Source organism: Panthera leo, chromosome A1 (genome assembly GCF_018350215.1).
Source record: "Panthera leo isolate Ple1 chromosome A1, P.leo_Ple1_pat1.1, whole genome shotgun sequence".
NCBI classification, from domain to species: Eukaryota; Metazoa; Chordata; class Mammalia; order Carnivora; family Felidae; genus Panthera; species Panthera leo.
The window spans coordinates 72,333,620-72,355,182 of record NC_056679.1 but is presented as its reverse complement, the minus strand read 5'-3'; the positions used below and the strand labels follow the sequence as shown (position 1 = coordinate 72,355,182).

Genomic DNA, 21,563 nt, shown 5'->3' with positions numbered 1-21,563 from the left:
CTTTTTATGAGATTCCTTTTTCCCTGTCCACATCAAGCTCAGGGAAATATTTGATTCCTTTAAAAATCTTTGACTTGAAGTATACCTTTCGTTTGTAGTTAGTGTCAAATCTACAGTTAAAGCAAATTCTTACCTAAGGAGCCAGTCTAAATTTCTACAAGGAAACAGCAATTATCTATTACCCCTACAGCCACATAAAAATGAAAATGGAATAGGGAAAAAAAAAAGGCTTTCAGAATCTATTTCCTTCATTTGGTGATAGCCTTAGGCTCCAAACCTCATCCTGTAGAGCATCACATGTCTGGCCTTAGTTTTATTCAGCTCGATTCCATGGCCCTAAATCTCATGAAAGGCATGATTTAAACTCAAGAAATTAAATTTTTCATGGATTTATGTGGGACTCAGAAAATGCATCCTCATAACCCATGGGGGAGCACAGTGGCTCTGTTTCAACAACATTTTTTTTTTTTTTCCCTGAGAGATGCAATAATTAAAGTCGAAAGAAATTCAGGTAAGCAGGTGGTATCAGAGAGGCGTGGCCAATGACAAGACATCATCCTGAGCAGGGAATAAAGCAACTGAGATACAGAAGCAGACGGTAGTCAGAGATTCAATCAAGCAAACAGTTGGTATTAAGTGTATATATATACATATATATTCATATATATATTTCATATATATTCATATGTATATGAATATATATGAATATATATGTATATATATGAAATATATATGTATATATGTATATATATGTGTCTTTACAGGACTGTAATTTAAAATCTGTCATTCTGGAGCAGTTATCCTGTCTGTGGTACTGGGGCTGGGTGGGTAATTGTCAAGTGGTAGGCAGGGCTCTATTTCCATGTGCTTTAGATACAGGGTAGGTTTGGTAGACTGAATAATAGCCCCCAAATGTGTCTAAGTCCTAATTTATGTAACTGGTGGTTATGCTAATTTATATAGTAAATGGGACTTTGCAATGTTGTTAAACTAAAGATTTTGAGACAGATTATCCCAAATCACCTGGATGGGCCCAACATCATCTTTGTGAGAGGGAGGCAGGGGGATCAGAATCAATAGTAGGATATGTGACAGCAGAAACAAGGAAGGACTGTGAACAGTGGAATGAAGTTCACCTCTAGAAAACAAACAACAACAACAAAAAAGCCAGCAGTCAGACTCTTTTCTCAGAGCTTCCATAAGGAACCAGTTCTGTAGACATCTTAAACCCAATGAGACTGATTGAAGACTTCCTAACTCTAGACCTGGGAGAGAATAAATGTGTGTTGTTTTGAGTAACTGACTTTATGGTAATTTGTTATAGAAACAATAGGAAACATATAGGTTATTGAGGAAGATTCAAGGGAATAATTTAAGGATCTAAATTTTTAGTTCTTACATACTAAATAGGACGAGGCTCAAGAATACGGCATCGATTTATAACATTTTGTAGGTGCATTGTACTTTGGAAATTATTTTCACATGTGTCATCTTAGGAGGTAGATTATAAGATCAGAAGAGGATTCACGTAAACTTTTCCAGAAACCTAAGGCTTAAGATATTTAGCTAGACTTTCTAAAAGTCTGAACACTAAGATGAGAACTGGTCCCAGAGTTCAGAACATGTACAGCAAAACTTAGAAGAAAGTGATTTCTGAGTTGTAAGAGGTTTTTGCCGGTGTTTAGAGTATGGTAGTTTCTGATGGACTTCCAGGTCATATAATTAAAGTGTATGCTTTGAGGGGCGCCTGGGTGGCTCAGTCAGTTAAGTGCCCGACTTCAGCTCAGGTCATGATCTCATGGTTCATGTTTGGGCCCCTTCAGGCTCTGTGCTGAAAGCTCAAAGCCTGGAGCCTTCTTCGAATTCTGTATCTTCCTCTCTCTCTGCCCCTCCCCTGCTTGTGCTCTGTCTCTCTCTCTCTCAAAAATAAAATAAAAACATTTTTTTAAAAAGTTAAAATGTATGCTTTGATACACTGGCTTTTACTCAATTATGTCTTCTCAGTCACTAAACTGTGCCAAAAATAGGGTAGCAAATTTTCATGTAATGATTTAAAAAAAAAAAAACAGAAAAAAATACACTTAAAAGTTTTCATGTTGGGATCAGAGTTGGTTTTTATTTATCATTTGTTTTTATGTTGCAATTATTTCTCAATGAGCATGTATAACTTTTATAGTCAGAAAACCTATCAATGGGTATTATGTGCCCATTCTGTTATATTACTATTACTATTATTATTGCCTCCTTCTACACTTGTGGTTCTTATTCTTGCTTTAGACGAGGTCTCCTTAAGAACTGGATGAACACTGGGGCTCCTGGGTGGCTCAGTCGGTTAAGTGTCCAACTTCAGCTCAGGTCATGATCTCGCCATTCGTGGATTCGAGCCCTGCATCGGGTTCCGTGCTGACAGCTCAGAGCCTGGAGCCTGCTTCGGATTCTGTGTCTCCCTCTATCTCTGCCCCTACCCGCCCCCCTCTCTTTCTCTCAAAAATAAATAAACATTAAAAATATTAAAAAAAAAGAATTGGATGAACACTGTGAGCCAGTGGGCATAAAGTCCACTTGCATACCATCATTTTCCTTTTAGTATAAATTCAGGGGAATCACAGATAATACAAAATCCATCCATGAAACTGCTGAAAGTCCTCAGATCCCATATGAGTCCCCATTACTAGACTTGGTGCTGTGACAGAGACTTACGCTGTCAATAGCTGAGTGCTGGGTGGACATAGTGTGGTAGGAAAAGCAGGAGCTTAAGATCTGACTCCTCCACTTCCTACCAGCGTAAACACAGGACTCATTTAACACGTCAGGGGCTTACCTTCCTCTTCTACTAAATGGAGATCAGGATACCTACTTCAATACATGGTAAAGCAAACTCTTCACAGACTATACTGCAAATATTATTTCGGTGTTTTAAGAATTGAGAGAGATGTAGTCTTAATTTACATTTAAAGGATTATGACTAAAATCTATAAATATATCCTTAATTTCCACTCAACCACTATCGAAAATAATTCAAAAGTAAATTTAGAGAGATATTGCCCACTCTTAACGTGGTAATGAAACTAGTTTTCTAAGAGTCTTGAAGTTGATTCTTAGAGTTTGCAAGTCATTTTCCTTTGGAAAATAATTGCTTCATAATTCTTTTTGCCAGAGTGAGGAATCGAGTTATGTGTTTTTGAACACATGCTTATGTGCACGTGTGTGTACATGTATACATGTGTGTGCAGACACACATGCTTATGTATGTGTTTAGCCTGTATATACTAAATACAAAGAACAAAATCAGTCTAGAGCAATTAATTGCTGTCAAAGTGGCCATTCTAAGAATCATTGCACAGATATTGTTTACCATGTCAACTATAGGTAAGATTATATATATGTGCACACAGAATCTTTGCACTGAGATTATAAATTCATGTTTATTTCTCAATTTTTTGGACATATTTTTTTCTTTTAAGATATTTGTCTTTTAAAAAAAACTAATTAACCGATATATTACTAAAATTAGTGTTGTTATCATTTCCCACTACTTATTTAGAGTACGGAAAGATATGTCCATATTCACAACTCTGAAATGAATGCTATGCACATTTTGGGTTTAATTTAATATAGAAGGCTGGAAGCCACTGAGAACATTTTTCCAATGTATTAGTCAGATTTAAAAAAATACGCTAGATTTGTAAAGTTAAACCATCTGCTAGTATCAATCTGGTATTGCTTCTATAGGAAAGAATGTTCACAAGTTTTTGGTACCAATACTTTTCACTTTTTCTTTATTGAATCAAAATATTAAGTGACAATAAAATTCCTTCCAGGTTTTTTTAGAAGATGGAAATCTGTTGCTTACTAGAAATAAATGTATCCAGCAAAATGCATCAGTAAGATTGTTCTAACATTAATGCAATCAGTTATTTCTGGTATATATCTTATCATCTATGGCATGGTATATTTCAGTAAAGCTTTGTCTTTTATTGTCATATTTAAAATAATAATGCATCCTAAAATCAATGGTTTTGCAGATTTGATGGATTTGGTTAAGTTGGAACAGTGGCTGTGGCAATGGCAGAAACAAAAGTAAAGCAAAATTAATTTAAGATACTTTAATAACCACTTAGATTATTCTTTGAATCTAAAATAAAAGTCAATAATACTGTCACAGAAAAAAAATATGATTTTGAATTTGAACTTTAATTAGTGGGTAGGTATTTAATCTTAATTAACTAGCTGGAAATGTGTCCCAAGTGCATCTTAACATTACTTTTTGATGTTCTTCCAAATGAGTAAAAAGAAAGAGGGACATCAGTATTGACTATATTATCAGAATTATCTTATACATTTTCAAATAGAACCCATTTATCCAGAAAAAAAGAATAAAAACATAGATGCCAATATATCCTTTTTAACTCCACTTTAGCTCATCTCAAATTAGTTTGCAATAATTTATTTGTGAAAAAATGTTGGATCCTCATATTTTAATCCTTAATTTAGGAGATACTTAAAATGTCCACAAGTGATTGACTCACAAGGGAAACCATATGACAAAATGGAATGTGTCACTCACTGTATACAGATGATCAAATAAGTAAACAGGAAATATTTGGAGAATATTTTTCCACCCTATCTATCCCTCCAATTCAGACACACTGAGAAAAAAAGAAATTACAAGAAGAACAACAACAATAAAACCAAAGATGTTTTAGACTACAGGTGATCTGAAGCACAGTCTGTTTTAAACAGAAGATGTGTGATGTCTAAGCAAAATATGGAATACAACAGGGTTATAAGAGTATAATTCTCACTTATAGAGTTATATGGTGCCATTATACCATACTTCATTGATTATAAAATGCAAATACACTATATGTATAAACATCTCTGAAAGTGGTATACATCTTATCATGTATGGCATGGTATATTTCAGTAAAGCTTTGTCTTTTATTGTCATATTTAAAATAATAATGCGTCCTAAAATCAATGGTTTTGCAGATTTGATGGATTTGGTTAAGTTGGAACAGTGGCTGTGGCAATGGCAGAAACAAAAGTAAAACAAAAATTTTACTTCGTGAAAAATAGCATCTAATATAGATATCAAGGTCACAAAATATATTCTTTGGCCTTTTTTGTTTACTTAAAGTTGAAACAAACTCAAAAATTATGTACCGTTTTTTAAGTAAACCATTGGAACATAAGCAGCCTATGCAACAAAGTCCCCTAGAGCTTAGCAAATCCTCGGAAGTCGGGAGGAAAAAGCACCATTGCTAATGAAATTAATATTAATAAGACTAATTTTCTTGTTTATTTTCTTGTTTATATACTTTCCTCCATTAAAATTCAGTTACTTTTATATTTACAGATACTTCTGATAAATACATCCATAAATGTTTCTAATTTATAATGGATTACATGTATCAAGTTTGAAAAGGTGCATATTGTCAACTGGCAATGTGAAAGTGAGGAAGAAAATTGGGTATGGGAGGATAAGTCACAAAGATCAGTAGCACATTCTTATTTATGGCTGAGTAATATTCCATTGTGTATATATACCACATCTTCTTTATCTATTCCTCTCTGGATGGGCACTTGGGTTGCTTCCATATATTAGCTATTGTAAATAATGCTGAAATAAAAACAGGAGTGCATATATTTTTTCAAATTAGTGTGTTTGTCATTTGGGGTAACATAGCTGGATCTAGAGGGTAATATGCCAACTTAAATAAGTCAGTCAGAGAAAGACAAATACCATATGATTTCACTCATATGTGGAATTTAAGAAAAAAAAAAAGAAAAAAGAAAGACACACACAAAAAAACAGACTCTTAAACATAGGGAACAAAATGGTGGCTGCCAGAAAGGAGGTGGGTGGAAGGATAAGTGAAATCGATGAAGGGGACGAAGAGTATACTTACTGTGATTTACAGAATTGTTAAATCACTGTATTATACACATGAAAGATAATAAAACACTCTACGTTAATAATACTGGATTAAAAAAAAAGATCACTAGAACAGTTCTCTCCAGTTCAAGTAGAATCAGTCTCATATCTTTCAGTAAAGCACAAGGGTATCCCTGTTAGAATTCAGAATTCAAACTACATGTCATCATAGATTGAGTCTAAGTCATCAAGCAAAAGCTCAAGTACTCACTGTGTATCCTTTTTATGGTGTTGAGATTATGTGTAATCCAGATAGAATTTTAGATACCTTGGTGCTTAAAGAGATCAAGTACCACGGAGTAATTCATCCCTGACAGCCTAGGATAAGCATGATTCCTATTCCTCTTATTTGGTAATGCCTATCTACGTATCCAACTCCTTAATTCTTTCAATAAACAGATATTTACTGAGTGCCTACGCTGGTACCATCTTAAGCGCTAGATAATGTGACAGTAGACAAAAGAAACAAAATATCTTCCCTCATATATTTCAAAGTAGCAAGACAGTCCAAATTAACGAGGAGATATATAGAATTTTAAGAAGGTGTAAATGCTGTGTAGGCCATAAAACGGAGAAAGGAAGAGATGGACTGTGTTATTTTACATAGATTTGTAAGAGAAGAGCTCACGTGAAAAGATACTATGTGAGCAAAGAATTGAGGGGGTTGAAAAAGTCAGATGGAAGAAAAAGTATAAAAGTCCTGCTACAGGATAGGAGCATGCCAGGTGGTGTGAGGAACAGGAACTGGTGAGTGAAGAAAGTGAAGAAGACATTATGTCAGAGAACAAGTGAAGGCAGATGTGGAAACAAATCATATGGGATATTGTAGGCACCATGAGGTCTTTGGTTTCTGTTGAGGTGTAAGATTTTGAACAACGATGTGATAAAATCTTACTTATATTTTCAACACTTTGGCCACAGTGTTGAGGGCATATCAAAGAAGAGCAAAAGTGGATCCTAGGAGACCAGTTAGGTTGCTTTTATAATAATCAAAAAGATGATGGTGGTAGGTAGTAGTGGAGACAGTGGTAGGAAAGGAGAAGTGACGATATTTTGAATGTATTTTGAAAATAGACTGAGTAGATTTTTCTGAACAGTTACATATGGCATATGAAAGAAAGAAATGATATTGGTATGATGCCAACATTTTTGACTTGTGGAACAAGAAGAATGGAGTTGTCATTCCACAGATAGGGAAGATGGGAGAAGAACACGTTTGAGAAGGAAGACTAAGAGTTTAATCTTGGCCTCATTAAGCATGAGATGCCTGTGAGACCTCTTATTAAAGATGGAAAAAGTGAAGAAGGGAGTGATGAAGAGTTTTTACCAATAGCTACTATATGTTGACTTTCCTGTGTGACAGGCACACTCTAAGTGTCTAACATAATGTTGCCATTGAATTCTCATAATAACCTTATTGTGTTATTATGACAGAAGAGGGAAGTGACACTTAGAGAGGCTTAAATGAGTTGCTCAAGGACACACAGTCAAGCCTATGATTGCCTTATTCCAACTGTGATTTTAGCAACTGTTTCATATTATATTCTAGGTAGAGGGAACAATGTATGCAATGTAGAGAGGTCAAAGGGAGCATGAGATCTTCAGGAGACCTCCAATCCCAGGGAAGATATTTGAATAATTACCTTCTCATGAATGACTGCTTCATAATTCTTTACAGGTTTGGAATTGTGTTCTCATAGCCACACATTAATCTCTATGAGGACGGGAAATGATTTTATTATCAGTATTCATTGGGTGGGGAAATGGCTTTATAGGGCCAAGTTCACAAATTTAGTCAATTACACACTAAGATTTGAACTCACATTTCTCTCTCCAAAACATATATATATATATATATATATATATATATATATATACAGTATATATATACATACAGTATATATATATATACATACAGTATATATATGTATACACATACTATATATATATACATAATATATATATATATATATATATATATATATATATATATACACATACATACATACACTGAATACTTTAAATCTTATTATGAACCCATTTAGGACATGAAGAAATACAATTGAAAATACATATAATTTTATATTGAAAAAAGCATGGAAATTGGAAAATAATTTACAAGATAGGAATGAGTGATCTGGAAAATAATAATGATGAAAAGAGCTATAATTTTTGAGCACCTTAACAGTGTCAGACACTGTACTAGGATCTTTACATTCATTTACTAACTTTGATCTCACAAGAGTTTAAAAGGAGATTCTATTATCATTTCAATTTTCGAGATGAAGAAACTGAGGCTGAGAGAGACTAAGGCAACATACTAGAGGTCATTATACAGCCGGGAAGTAGCAGAGTTAGGAAATGAACCAAAGCTGTGAAATCAGAGTTTAGACTCCTGACAGCCTGGTCAGAAGCCACTCTACCTAGAAGGTACTTTTGTGTGTTTTTACAAAGTCAAAGGTGAAATTAATAACTCCGGGGGGGGGGGGAGGGTGGTTCTCATGAATGAGAAATCATTTCCTGAATTAGAGCAAGATATGAATTTGTATTCACCCTCCCAGAAAGGGTTTTCACCCTAGCTTTGCACACACTTTTATCACAGCTTAAAACAGCAGATGGCTCTCTTGCGTCTTCTTTTCCTTACCTCCTTGATCTGTAAACAACTAAACAGCGTTTTGGGGAGGTAAAAGAAAAACACAGGAATTAAGCTAAAGGACCTTGATTATCCCAATGTTGTCTCCACCCCAAGCTCCCTTAAAACAGGAAACCACACACACACACACACACACACACACACACACACACACACAAGGCTTGTGAAATTCAGTCTGCATAGACGTCCTGAGTCTGAGGAGCCTGCGGTCCCCCACGCTGTGCCAGGGCGGAAAGCATCAGGAAAGAAAGAGTATTTCTCGTTATCAAAGAGCTGAAAGGCTTGATGCTACGAGGAGTGTTATTAATGTTAGTGGAAGCTGTGAGGATTAATTTCCTTTCCACCTTGAAAAAAAAAAAAAAAAAAAAGGTGGAAAGCTGCTTTTAAGAGAGGAAGAGTATCAGAGACTCTCCTAGCCAGCCAGCGCTCCTCACTCAGGGGAACTTGCTTTTGCTAAGAGAGCTACCCCAGGGCCGGGTCAGGATCTCTGTCCGCGGTGCTGAATCGCAGCCTTATCCGGAGGGTACTGAACAGTGAAAGGAGGGGTCTGAAGGAGCCAAAAAACCGACCTCCCAATTAATTACCCAATCCAAAGAGCTGGGGAAAAGACTGCACTATAAGAAAATGCCTGGAAAGGAAATCATTAACACAGATATAATAAGAAGAAGCTTAATGTTAATCTGTCCAAATTAATATAGCAGACACATATGTCATAGGGTAAAAAAACCTTTCAAGGCAAACTAGATTATGTTGTACTAGATGTAAGAGGTCACTGTACTTAACGTTTTGCTTCTTTGAAAAACTCACCACTTGCTTTAGATAAATATGTTTATTTTAATTGTAAAGTCATTTGGAAATTCCAATCTATAAAGTCTGAAATGTCCAAATGACCTTTCTTCAATAATGTAAGGCAGGAGTACCTACTCTTTATGTTCATTGGTATTTATTTCAGTGAATTTTTAAAAAGACACACTTAAATAGCCATTCTTTGCAGAATGACCCTTCCTTTTTTAGCAGGAACGTGGCAAAACAACATACATACACACTTAGTAAAAATATAAGAACACAGACACTAAAACAGAAAACAAAGTGGTAGAGACAGAGCAAAATAGTTAAAACACCTCTTTACTTTTACTATCTCATGGGTTATTATGCTTTACAAATTTCTGGCAAAATTACTTCTGCTTATTCCTTTTAATAATTGTGGTTGTTTTCTAGATATAACACAGCAAGGTTTTGAAAATGAGCTTACAGAGTACGTTCTTAAATGTTAAATATAGGGGCACCTGGGTGGCTCAGTCGGTTAAGTGTCCGACTTCAGCTCAGGTCACAATCTCACGGTCCGTGAGTTCGAGCCCCGTGTTGGGCTCTGGGCTGATGGCTCAGAGCCTGGAGCCTGCTTCTGATTCTGTGTCTCCCTCTCTCTCTGCCCCTCCCCCGTTCATGCTCTGTCTCTCTCTGTCTCAAAAATAAATAAACGTTAAAAAAATAAAAAAAATAAATAAATAAAATATACATCATCCTAAAGCCAATGATAATTGCATTGGACCCAAATCTACACACTTCCTTTAAATTTTCTTCCACCAAAGAAACTTACTAGTTAATGTGGAGTAAATGCAATGAGTAACAGATGAGAACTAATTGCTTACATGGAGAGGTTGTGGATAAGTTCTATAGAGCAGAAGGTGTCTAGTCTGTAATCAACCCTCGGATGAGCTTCTCCCACTTGCCTGGTTGCAAGTCTTTGTGGGACTTAACTGCCTATTCCTGAGACAAAGAGAACGTGTGTGTTGGTCCAGAACTGTTCCTAGGACTGCTTCCAGAGTGTGCCTCTCCTCTCTCCAGCTCTAAACAGTCACCACCGAAGTGATTGTTAAAAGTCTCTTGATTACCAGATGAATCTTCTTTCTTCCATCCTTCCTAACACTGGATTGTGAGAAGTCTAGTTTTTGCATTTCTTTTCTTTACCTTCCTGTAATGACAAAGCCAAACAGCTTAAAGGGAAGAGGAAAAGGTACTAAACCACAGGAGCAAATTCTACACTTGGCTCTGTCACTCCGAGTGTATCCTAGAAACCACAGATCTGTATTCATCCAAGCATGAAGTGTTTCTCTCTCAACCTTCCTTCCTAGGGTGCCCTCCACTTGCTCCCTTCCTCTTGGACCTTTATATTTTCAGTTATCCAAGAGAGAACACTGCCAGGACACAGACAGGAAGTCAAGGGGAGGAGGCAGCAGCTGTTGTATTTGAATTTCAGACACAGTTCATATGGCTTCGCTCCCTGACAGAGCTTCTCTACCCGGGGACGCCAAAGACAACAGCTCAAATTGGAGTGTTCCTCAGTCTGGCTGCTTTTTGTTGTCCCTGGAATACTGTGACACCGTCCCCCACCCTTAATATTTCTGCGGTGACTTCTTCAGTGTGCTATCGGGCAATTATCCTCTCCAGCTGCTGCTTTGTAGCAGCTACAGCGGCTGGCATCTCTGAGTGCTAGAGAGCAAATTTGGGAAAGGGGTCTTTCCATACGTACAACCTTAGCATAGCTTCTCACCTTCCCCACCCCCCTCCTTTTTGCTCGGTGTTATGGTCTCAAAATGACAGCAAGAGGGAGAGTCCAGCAAGTTTGGGTAGACTGGATAAGGAGTGGAGGCGCCTCCCTCCTCGGGACACACTCTCCTCCCTGCTTCCTCCCCCTCCTTCCTGGGGTGGAGGGGTTTCGGCGCTGAAGGGATTAGCAGGGAGGGCGGAAACCACCTCGCCCTCCAACCGCAGCCCAGAGTTTCTGGGGACCAGGAGACACGTTAAGATTCAGAAGCCCTGGCCAAGCCGCGGAAGCCTCGGAAACCTGCGAGTTTCATCTAAGAAAAAGCGCACCGATATTCCTTCAACCCCACCTGCTCTGGCTCAGCCTCTTAGCACCCCACCCCCTGGAATCCATTTTAGCTTTCTATTATTATTATTATTATTATTATTATTATTATTATTATTATTATTTTAAATCATTACTATATATATATATATATATATATATATATTTTTTTTTTCTTTCTGAAGAAAGACATAGGAGGGGAACGGGAGGGAGGTGTAGTGGGGTGGGAACGAAGCGCTTTGATTAGAGATCTCCGGGGAGAAGATTGCTCTCCCCAGATGCTGATTTCCAAAGCACTTGACAATCACCGGCAGAACCCGAGAGCGGGCGGCGGCGGCGGCACCGGCGGCACCGGCCGGGGGGCAGCGCAAGCCCGGCGCTGAGTCCTGCTTAGCCTGCCCTAGACGGACGCACGCGCCGAGACCCGGCCGGGACCTGCCCTCCATCCCGTGCCCTGGAAGAAGGCAGCGGGCTCTACCTCCAGCCCGGGAGGGGGGCGAGGCAAGAAGGCAGTGCGAGTGGCAGTGGCGGCCCTCGAGAGGGCTCCGGCGGCGCGCGGTGAGAGGCGGTGCCCGCAGCCCCGGCCCCACTCCCGGCTCCGACGCGGCCGGGAGGCGGCCGACACGACCTCGGCTCCCGGGGCTCGCCCCGCCGCGTCCCGGGAGCACCTGCGCGCCCGGCCCGGCGCTCCGCGGAGAGGGCGATGGGTCCGAGTCGGGACTGAGCGCCCCTACCCCTCTCCCCAGCCCCTCGGGCCTCTTCCCCCCGCCTCGTCCAGGGCGAGCCGCCGTCTGCGCCGCCCTTTCCCTCTCCCGTGTCCCCAGCTCCCCTTCCCTCGGTCCCCTCCCTCCCCGGACCCATTCCCGGGGCCACCATGGCCGCGGCCATCGCCAGCGGCTTGATCCGCCAGAAGCGGCAGGCGCGGGAGCAGCACTGGGACCGGCCGTCTGCCAGCAGGAGGCGGAGCAGCCCCAGCAAGAACCGCGGGCTCTGCAACGGCAACCTGGTGGATATCTTCTCCAAAGTGCGCATCTTCGGCCTCAAGAAGCGCAGGTTGCGGCGCCAAGGTCTGTGTGGGTCACTGTTGGGAGGTGCGCCCCCGGATCTCTCCCATCTCCCCACCTGCCTGGGGCCTCTTCGGGCTCCCCCTTCCCTCCCTCCGTCTCTCAGTGCCCCACACCCCCTAAGTCCCCTTCCGAGCGCTCCGAGCGCCTTCCGCCTGCCCGTGGGAGCTGGGAACCTGCTCTCAGGCAACCTGTAGCCACTGAAAACCCCGCCAGGAGCCGGCAAGTTGGCCCGCTCTTCGCCGGCTGCCTCTTGCTCCCCGAGTCTCATGTAGGCTGGCTTCCAGGGAAAATCTTTCTACTCTGGGGGGTCTTGGCTTCCCCCGGGGATATAGCGTCTGAGTCTAGAATGCTAGGGAAAGATCTCCGCAGCACCTCGGGGTCTCGCTGGCTGCTTCCAGTCTGATCCGAGGGGTCATGAATTTGTGTGTCTGGCCTCACTTGGCCTCCCAGCTCTCCTGGAAACATCCTAGGGTCCCAGACCTTGGCGAAATGTGGCGATCTCCACCGCGCCCTCCGCAGGGGCTGGTGTCTGAGAAGTGAGTAGAGGGTGTGTGTGAACTAAGGGCTGGTTCAATTGAGATTTACCCAAACGCTGCTAAGCGGGCAGCACTGAGCGCGCTGAAGCCTGAGGTCACATCTTGGGATGCGGAGAGGGGCGCAGCGTGAGGAATAATGAGCCCGAATTGGGGAGGGGGGTTGGCGAGGTACAGACATCCCTAACATGCTTCAGTTTAAATTCAAGGACTCACGAATTACATGAGGCAAAACAAGCAGTTACTACATACAGATGACTAGAATAGTTGCCTTACTATACATCTTTTTTTTTTTTTTTTTTTTTTTTTTTTTTTTTTTTTCGAGAAACAACTAGTGCCCAGCATGACCTGCTTTTGCTGCTGTAAAATGTCAGGGTCTGAGAAGGCAACTTAGGAGCCGGAACCCCGCGGCTTTTGTTCATCTCTGCTTGCTTCCACATCCAGTTGCTAAGGGCGATTGTTTTGAGACTATGTGGGGTGTTCTGTGGGAGAAATGGGGCTTGCTTGCTTTTCATAACTAAGGGGGCTTGGCAGGAAACATCGAAGAATATATTTACATTAATAGGAGTATATGTTTGCCCAGCACGTTATATTCTTGGTGCCCAGCTGTATTTGTTTTAAATACCCTGTTGTTTCAAACACAGGGGACAGAAGCATATGTTTTACATGTGTATCCATGTGAGTGTGTGTGTTCTACACATTTGCAAATTTATGACCAAAAGTTTTAATGCTTGTTTGTTTTTCTTTCTTTCTTTTTTTTTTAAGGCCATAGCTATATGGTTTTAAAGGACAAGAGCTTATCATGACATTGGAAATTGGAGACTATTTGCTCTTAGAATCAAACTTAAAAGGCAAACATTGGAGGAAAATTAGAATGGCAGTTCTAAGGGAGATAAAATTATACAGATATAATACCTAATTGCATAAATATAATATGACTTAATGAAGTATTTGGGGACAATATTTTCAAATGACTGTAAAAGCTATTAAGAAAAATGGGTTTTAATTTTCCACTTTAGCCTAGAGCCTTATCCAGCAAACCTTTGTATTATAAGAGCAACTCAGTTGTTCTAAACATTGTTGATCCATGAAGGGTCACATTATCATGACTTAGAGTGTTTGCTTTGCCCCCCTTTTTAAATCAGATTATGTTTTAGAACACAGTTTTTACCAGGTAGAGCTCCAAATATGCCATCTACTTGAAGTAAATAAACCTATTCTCTTCTAAATAAGATTACTCTGATATAAACAATGATTAAAACTTACTGTGTCTTCTTTAAATATACAACCAGCAGATAATTTTATAAATATGGACAATACATGTTTTGTCATAGTAATGAAGGAGGGTGTGCTTTACGCTTCTGTATTATAAGATGGGGATATACTTTTTTCCAGGTATGGAAAGATATCTGAGTTTCCTAGTGGTCTGTTATACCATTTCAACCCTGACTGCTCTCTTGGTATTCATGAGTTCAAAATGATATGCGTGCATCAATGATCTGTAAGAAAAACATATTTGAGGTCACTTTTGCTCTCTTATTTTCCATGGGAAAATGGAACAGAAGATAGGCTAAAAAGAAATGTGATCAAGACCTTTCCTTTTATTCTCTTTATATTTCTCATATATAAAGAAATATATTCTCTTGTGAAGAAAAATATAGATATATCCCTGGAACATCAAACATTAATTTGTTATTACTAATTTAAGCAAAATCAATATTAAAACTTTATATTATATAAATTATATATTGATATATAATTATATGATTTTATATTACATATAACCATAACTATATATGTGTATGTGTGTGTGTGTGTGTGTGTGTGTGTATATATATATATATATATATATATATATATTTGTTTCATTATTTAATTAAATGATCTTTAAGAAAATATTTTTTTTTTTTTATTATTTTTTTTTATTTTTTAATATATGAAATTTACTGTCAAATTGGTTTCCATACAACACCCAGTGCTCATCCCAAAAGGTGCCCTCCTCAATACCCATCACCCACCCTGCCCTCCCTCCCACCCTGCCCTCCCTCCCACCCCCCATCAACCCTCAGTTTGTTCTCAGTTTTTAACAGTCTAAGAAAATATTTTTAAGCAAAGTTACCTTTACCTCCAAACTCACTTTGAGTAAGAATTGCCCTCAGGAAATTTTAAAAATCTGATTTGTTCATTTAAAGATACCACTTTTAGGTACAACAATTTCATATATCTTCATACTGAAATGTCATTAATCTGACAAAGAGTTATTGAATCTTCTTAATATGTCAGGTTCTGTTCTAGGTGTTCTGTATAGAGCAGTGAGTAGAACAAATTAAGTCCCTTCCATCAGGAAGGTTACAAATATGGGGTAGAAAGTCATTGCATATGGAAAGGAACAAATTAATAAGAAATTAGGAAACTGAATGTCCTATAAAGAACAAAGAGGGCTGAGGTGGAGGCTTCAGGGGCAAGGGAGGTGGAGAGAAACTTGATTAGATCAAGTATGCAGGGTGGGCCACACTGAGAACTCCAGGTTGAGAGCTGACATCTGAGAAGAACAATGGAAGCCACTGAGTTGGGGCTTCGAGAGAAGCAGAGGAGGTATAGACACTAAGTACACTGTCATCTTGTATTGTAGGCCATTTTGGCTGAAGTTTACATTTCGACAGGTAAATTCAAATACATTTGACATGTTGGCAAACAGAATAAAAAATTGCTCTACATTTTGTGTTTTGAGAAGAGTAATAGACATATATGTCTTAAATGTAGGGCCTTTTTTCCCTTTTCATGCTTTTTAAATTAGGAATTTATTTAATATAATGATATGGCTTATATTTACTTATGTGTTTTTATTTTAGCTCTATCCCCCACTCTGATCATCTCCCCCCCCCCCCCCGCCCCCCCCCCCCCATGGAAGGGTCATTTTTGTACCAATTGAGTACCTGTTGTACCATTTTGTCCTCTTGTAAAGGACAGGAATTTACAAGATGGCTTTGGTGATTGTGTGGGAACCCTGAGTACCCCACCTTTCCAAATTTATCTCTCTACCTTCCTTACCTCCATAGACTCCAAACACCTTTCAAAGTTCCCAAAATTAGCCACATGCTTTCAAATCCCTGTTCTTTTGTTTGTGCTTTACTCTGTGTATAGAACCTTCTGTCTTCTATTTTCACCTGTTGAAATTGTCTCCATTTCTTAAAGCTTAGAGAAAATGCCATCACCTCTAAGAAGTCTTCCCTCATTGTGGTGAAGTAAGAATACTCCTCTCGTGGCATTTTATACCTCACTGCCATTGTTTATGCCTGAAAATAATTAATTGTGCCACATCCCAAGATGTGATTGATTGTCATTCAGAGCAAAGTCTGTGTTTTCTGCACTTTCATAGACTCTCAAATCTTGATCGAGTGTCTGCCATGTCCTAGGTACTTGGCATTGCCCTTGAATTGAAGTGAAATAAGGAAGGTACCAGATCCAAAGATAAAAGAATGTCACTGAACCACAGTGCTCTAAATAGACCATTTTAAAAGTATATATTTTCAAGTTTTTATATCTTTTTCACTTTCTCTCTCCCTCTCTTCTCTCTCTCTCTCTCTCTCTCTCTATATATATATATATATACATGTATATATGTATATACACGTATACACACACACACACAACTTATCTCCTTTTTTAAGGGACTAGGGTGATTACATATTTGTGAGTTATTCTCAAAAATCCAAGAATATGACCAACCTCACTTTAAGGCTTAACTAATTTATGAAAATAGATATTTATGGTATCTATTAATTTAGCTAAAGAAAGAAGAGGACGCAAGGAAACCAATAATTTGTAAATAGTTTTGTTTAGAATCTTAACTTTTTTTTATTGAAAGTGAAAATTCAAATAGAAACTACAAGCAATGATATATAATGAACACTTTATCCTAAAAGTTCTATATTTTTGTTTTTAATTTTTAAACCAAAACAAAAAACTTTATTCTTGTAAGGCAATACCCTTTCAAATTTTTTAGTGTGGCTAATACAATTGTTTCTTGAAATCTACTTTTTTTTGGCTACCGTCATAGGAGCCATGGTATCATGTGTCATGTATGGTTTAATCAGTAGTTGTGTGGGTTTCTTACAAACACATTTTACCTAAAATAAATTACAGGATGTCTTAAGAAACAAGGAGTGAAAAGGAGCTACTTAAAATTTGTTTTCAAGTTATTGTAATGTAAAAAGCAGAAATATTTGTACACCTACATCAACAAACCTGCTTTGCTCTAGTGGGATAGTGAAACCCATCAGTTATAAAAGTGGTCTTCTTACCAAATGTTATGTAAGGGAAGGTGTGACCACCTTCTCAGGAAATAGTCAATAGCAAAGAGTAATCAATCAAAAGACCATTGTTCTTTGTGCTACTGCTTCAGAGCCATTACCCCGTGAAAGTACAGACCACATGCTTACGTCGGCTGTTTAGGTCAAAATAAAACAAGAGAATATTTTCCCCCCTACGTATCATCCTTCTTTTCTTTGGGAAGTGTATTTTTTTAGTTTTCTAAGGTCATGTACATGGGAGTCTTCCTACTTGTCTTTTGATAATACCTGTTGCTAACTTGTTGACAATCAGAATTTTATTATTTGTTAGCTGCATTAAGGTAAGACAAAAATCATAGTTTTTTTTTCTAAATTGAGACGTCTAATTTTTTAACAAGGATATTTTGTCAAATGTAGAGTTTTCCCTACATTTCCTAAATGAGAGATCTTTGGGAATATTGCTGAATTGATAAACAAAACAATGTTTGAGATTTTTTAAAAAGTTGACCTTGCTTGCTTATGCATTTCTTCTTAATTGTTGTAATTTCAACCTTGCACATTTTCACTAGGTGTCTGAAAATGGTCAATACCATAGTGGTGCAATAAATTAAGAAATGATGCAGTGAGTGAAGTGTAAGATAGCATAGTAACTTAGGTAAGATGTGAGTAAGTTTAGGTAAGATGATTTGCTTTGGGTTGAGTTAGAGTCATAGATTGAGTTTACGTGTATTGAGAAAATAATACTGTTTAGTAGTGAAGAAATCCTTTGACATTTTGTAATAAAAGATTTCAGGAGCACCAGTCCCCCTAAATTCCCCACCAGGTTACCATTATTAATTACCGGTTTCACTTTACATTTCAAATTACTAGAATTATTAGTGTAGTTCTACGTTTAGCCCACAAATTTTATTATTTTCATAATAATTTTAATCTATATAATGTTACCATAAGAAAATTGTTTTCAGGTAGACATGAACCTCTCCTCCCCTCTCTTCAGTGTAAAATGATGTCTTTTAGATTTTATTTGTTAGCTTCAAACTAATGGCAGGAATTCAAGGGAAAAGGTAGATGACATTTTTCAGTCTGATTAATCTATTTAGTTTTGTGAATCTAGGTTTCTTTCTAGGTATATTTTGTATTAATTTCTCCCCCAATAGTGAGAAACTTTAGCCAAAACAGACTATGATATTTCAATAACAAAAATTTGTATATGATGTTTTAAATGTTGTCACTAGCATTCAAGTGGAAAAACACAAAAACAAAAGCATAATGGTAAACTCAAACATATAAAAGACAATTTTAGCAAGATTGATGCAATTTAAAGTCAATCACAATGTGTTAGCATGACTAGAAACAACTAATTTAGAAATTTTACCTATAAAGATTCCAATGTTCATTTTAAGAAACTCAGATTATGTGGCTATGTTACTATTTAATGTTTACTGGAAGGATAGCAGTAGGGAGTGGTAGTAGGAATCTAGACACCTTATAAAAACATTTTATGATAGTTATTACTTTGTCATTCAGACAAAAGACTCTTTTCATAAAGCTGTATTGTGTGAAATATTTTTGTGTGTGTGGAATATGTGTTTCAACCTTCACTCTCATGGTTCCTGGCTATCAGGTTTAACGGGGACCCTTATGGTATGACAGGATCATATGTATGATGGGGTATAGCCACTTAAAAGTCAGTGTCTTACCAGTGCCCGGCATATAAATAACATTGCACAAGAATTCATTAAATGAATGAAAAATTGTATTATTTCTCAGGATATACATGTAACATAGAGTGACTGTTGAAATCACTGCCCACATAGCAATGGTTATCATTGACTGGACATTTATTAATACATTTATCACCTGCCTGTATGGCACTCTGTGTCAGGCACTCTCACAGAGTACTATCTCATCCTTATAACAAATCTATATGGTAGGTACATTACATTATCTATCCATTGATACCCTAAATTACCTATTAATGGATGAAACACTAATACTATCTACCCATCCATTTTATAAATAAGGAATCTGAAACAAACAAATGTTTGAGTAAATTGCCCAAGTTCATATATCTTCAAAGAGTGGAGCTGAGATTGAAACCCAGGTTGCCAGGCTGACACCAGAGTCCCTGCTCCTAACAAATCCCAGTTCTCAATTGTCACATATTTTATTTCTTATCCCAATTAGGTGAGATACTTCACCATTTTGCAGCACAAAGGAAACTGAGGCTCAAGGAATTTGCATTTTGCCAAAAGACTTAACACCGAGCAAATAACACAAACAGATTTCAAAAACAAATCTGCCTGTCCCTAAATCCTCTATTCTCCCCCTACTTTACCCTTCCCATTCTTCATAATGTTGTGAACTCATAATTAATGAAAGACACCTAACTTTAAGGCATGTAGTAGACATTCAATATATATATCTGTTGAGTGGATTCAAGGGATAGTGTATTATTAACTTTTTAAAATTGAGGGTGTAAGAAAGCTTGCCTGGAAGTGGAGACATTTGTGGGTTTTGGCAATTTTGCCATGATATTTTTCACATAGGGATGTAGCTTTCATTTCCCAACAAGTGTTTGCATGAGACACTCGTTGATGTCTCCTTGGTGAATTATAACATTGACCTGAAACTCTGAAAAGGATTAATTTGGAGTGCTTTCATTAGCATATAATGAATTTCATGTTAAGTCTTTCATTATTTTTTTATTAATTTTCCTAGATTATATATTTTAGACATTTCTCATTTCTAATGAGATGTTTATTGGTTACATTCCTTATTGGCCTCATTGTACATGATAAACTAAAGCAAACCACTAAGGTTACAGAGTCACAAATTAATCATGAAAATTTCAGACTGTTAGAAACCTAGATACTGTGTGTTGTATGCTGCTTTTGAATTAACACAATGGTTCATATGTATTTTCTAATGAGTTCTCAGATTTTGTTCTTAATACTGATGCCAGAAGAACATAAGGTAGTCAAGTCTAATTTGTGTGTAAATTGTATTATTCGCTTTATAAAAATTGCACATGGGTGAATATTTATCTCTGAAACAAACTTACAAATCTAGTCATATGTTATTTGGATATTTTATTGACTTACATGGCTTTTATTTTCTCGTTTACCTTACTTACATGGTGAAACGAATTGGTTAATCCAACTGTCAACCTACTTTGTGTCTGCACATACACAGATGGTTTCGGCTGAAGAGAAAACATGCATACACGTGGGTTGTTCCCACTTTAAGTTCGTAGTCAATTACATCAAGTGGGCCCTTGGGACATTTAACAAAAAATCACTTTCTACTTAACCAGATGATTTTCATACCTTCTCTCTTCCCTGTCTCTTGTACTTCCTCCCCCATACCCCTCTCAACTGTGCTCTTAGTTCTCTGAGCATATTTCTATAGTTCTCTGAGAAAATAGAAATAATGAAAAATAAATTTTCACACACTTCACTACTGCCTATCTGCGTATCTAACCATTTACTCCTTTTTCTTCCTGAACTTGGGGATGAACTCTTAATACTCCTATTTAAAATTAAGACCTCATCAAATTGAGGGATAGATCCTTTCTCCTTCTCAGGGACACCAGTGCAATAGTGCCCCTCTCTCTTCTGCATCATATAATCTTCATATCTTACAATATAATTCTCATCAAAATATAAATATGCTGTGACATATCTCATCTTAAAAAGTAATCTCCTCATGATTATTCATTCTTCTCTAGCTATTAAACCAATTGTCTTTTGTCAGCAAAACTTCTTGAAAAATAGATCTCCAAGTTCTCTTCTCCTGTTCTCTCTTGAACCCTTTCTAAATCAGGTTTTTGCTCCCACCGATAAGCTGTTCTTCTTAAGGTCTCCAACAACCTACAAGTGGTCAGACCCAAGGGTTTAATCTTTTAGCCCTTAATCCTATTTGTACAGCACTTGAAATTCAACTTTTCATAATAAACTTGTAGTTTTTACTACAATTAGGTAAAGTCAGCATCAAAATACTTTTAACATATCATTTACCCCATGAAAACCATTCGTGCTGATCATCTCTTCCCAGTTATGATAGGTCTGTATTTACAATTATGGTAACATGTTAACTATTGCGATCATACAACATGACACCCTGCCAAACCCTATTAGTACTCAGTTGGCACTCAGGTACATTCATTAGAAGGCAATGCTTAATGTTTCCTTACTTGGGAAGAACATTAT

At 37.8% G+C, this 21,563-nt stretch overlaps 1 protein-coding gene across 8 annotated transcripts in view; it reads left to right on the top strand.

Annotated features, from left to right (window-relative positions):
• Positions 1-21,563, top strand: part of FGF14 (fibroblast growth factor 14) — a 631,433-nt gene that overhangs the window by 434,335 nt on the left and 175,535 nt on the right. The window contains exon 1 of one of the 8 annotated variants that reach the window (XM_042930033.1): positions 12,335-12,527. The exons of the other annotated variants lie outside the window; for them this stretch is intronic. Coding sequence (XP_042785967.1) covers positions 12,335-12,527 — 193 coding nt within the window. Of the gene's footprint in view, positions 1-12,334; positions 12,528-21,563 lie in introns of those variants that run through there. 8 annotated transcript variants of the gene reach the window in all.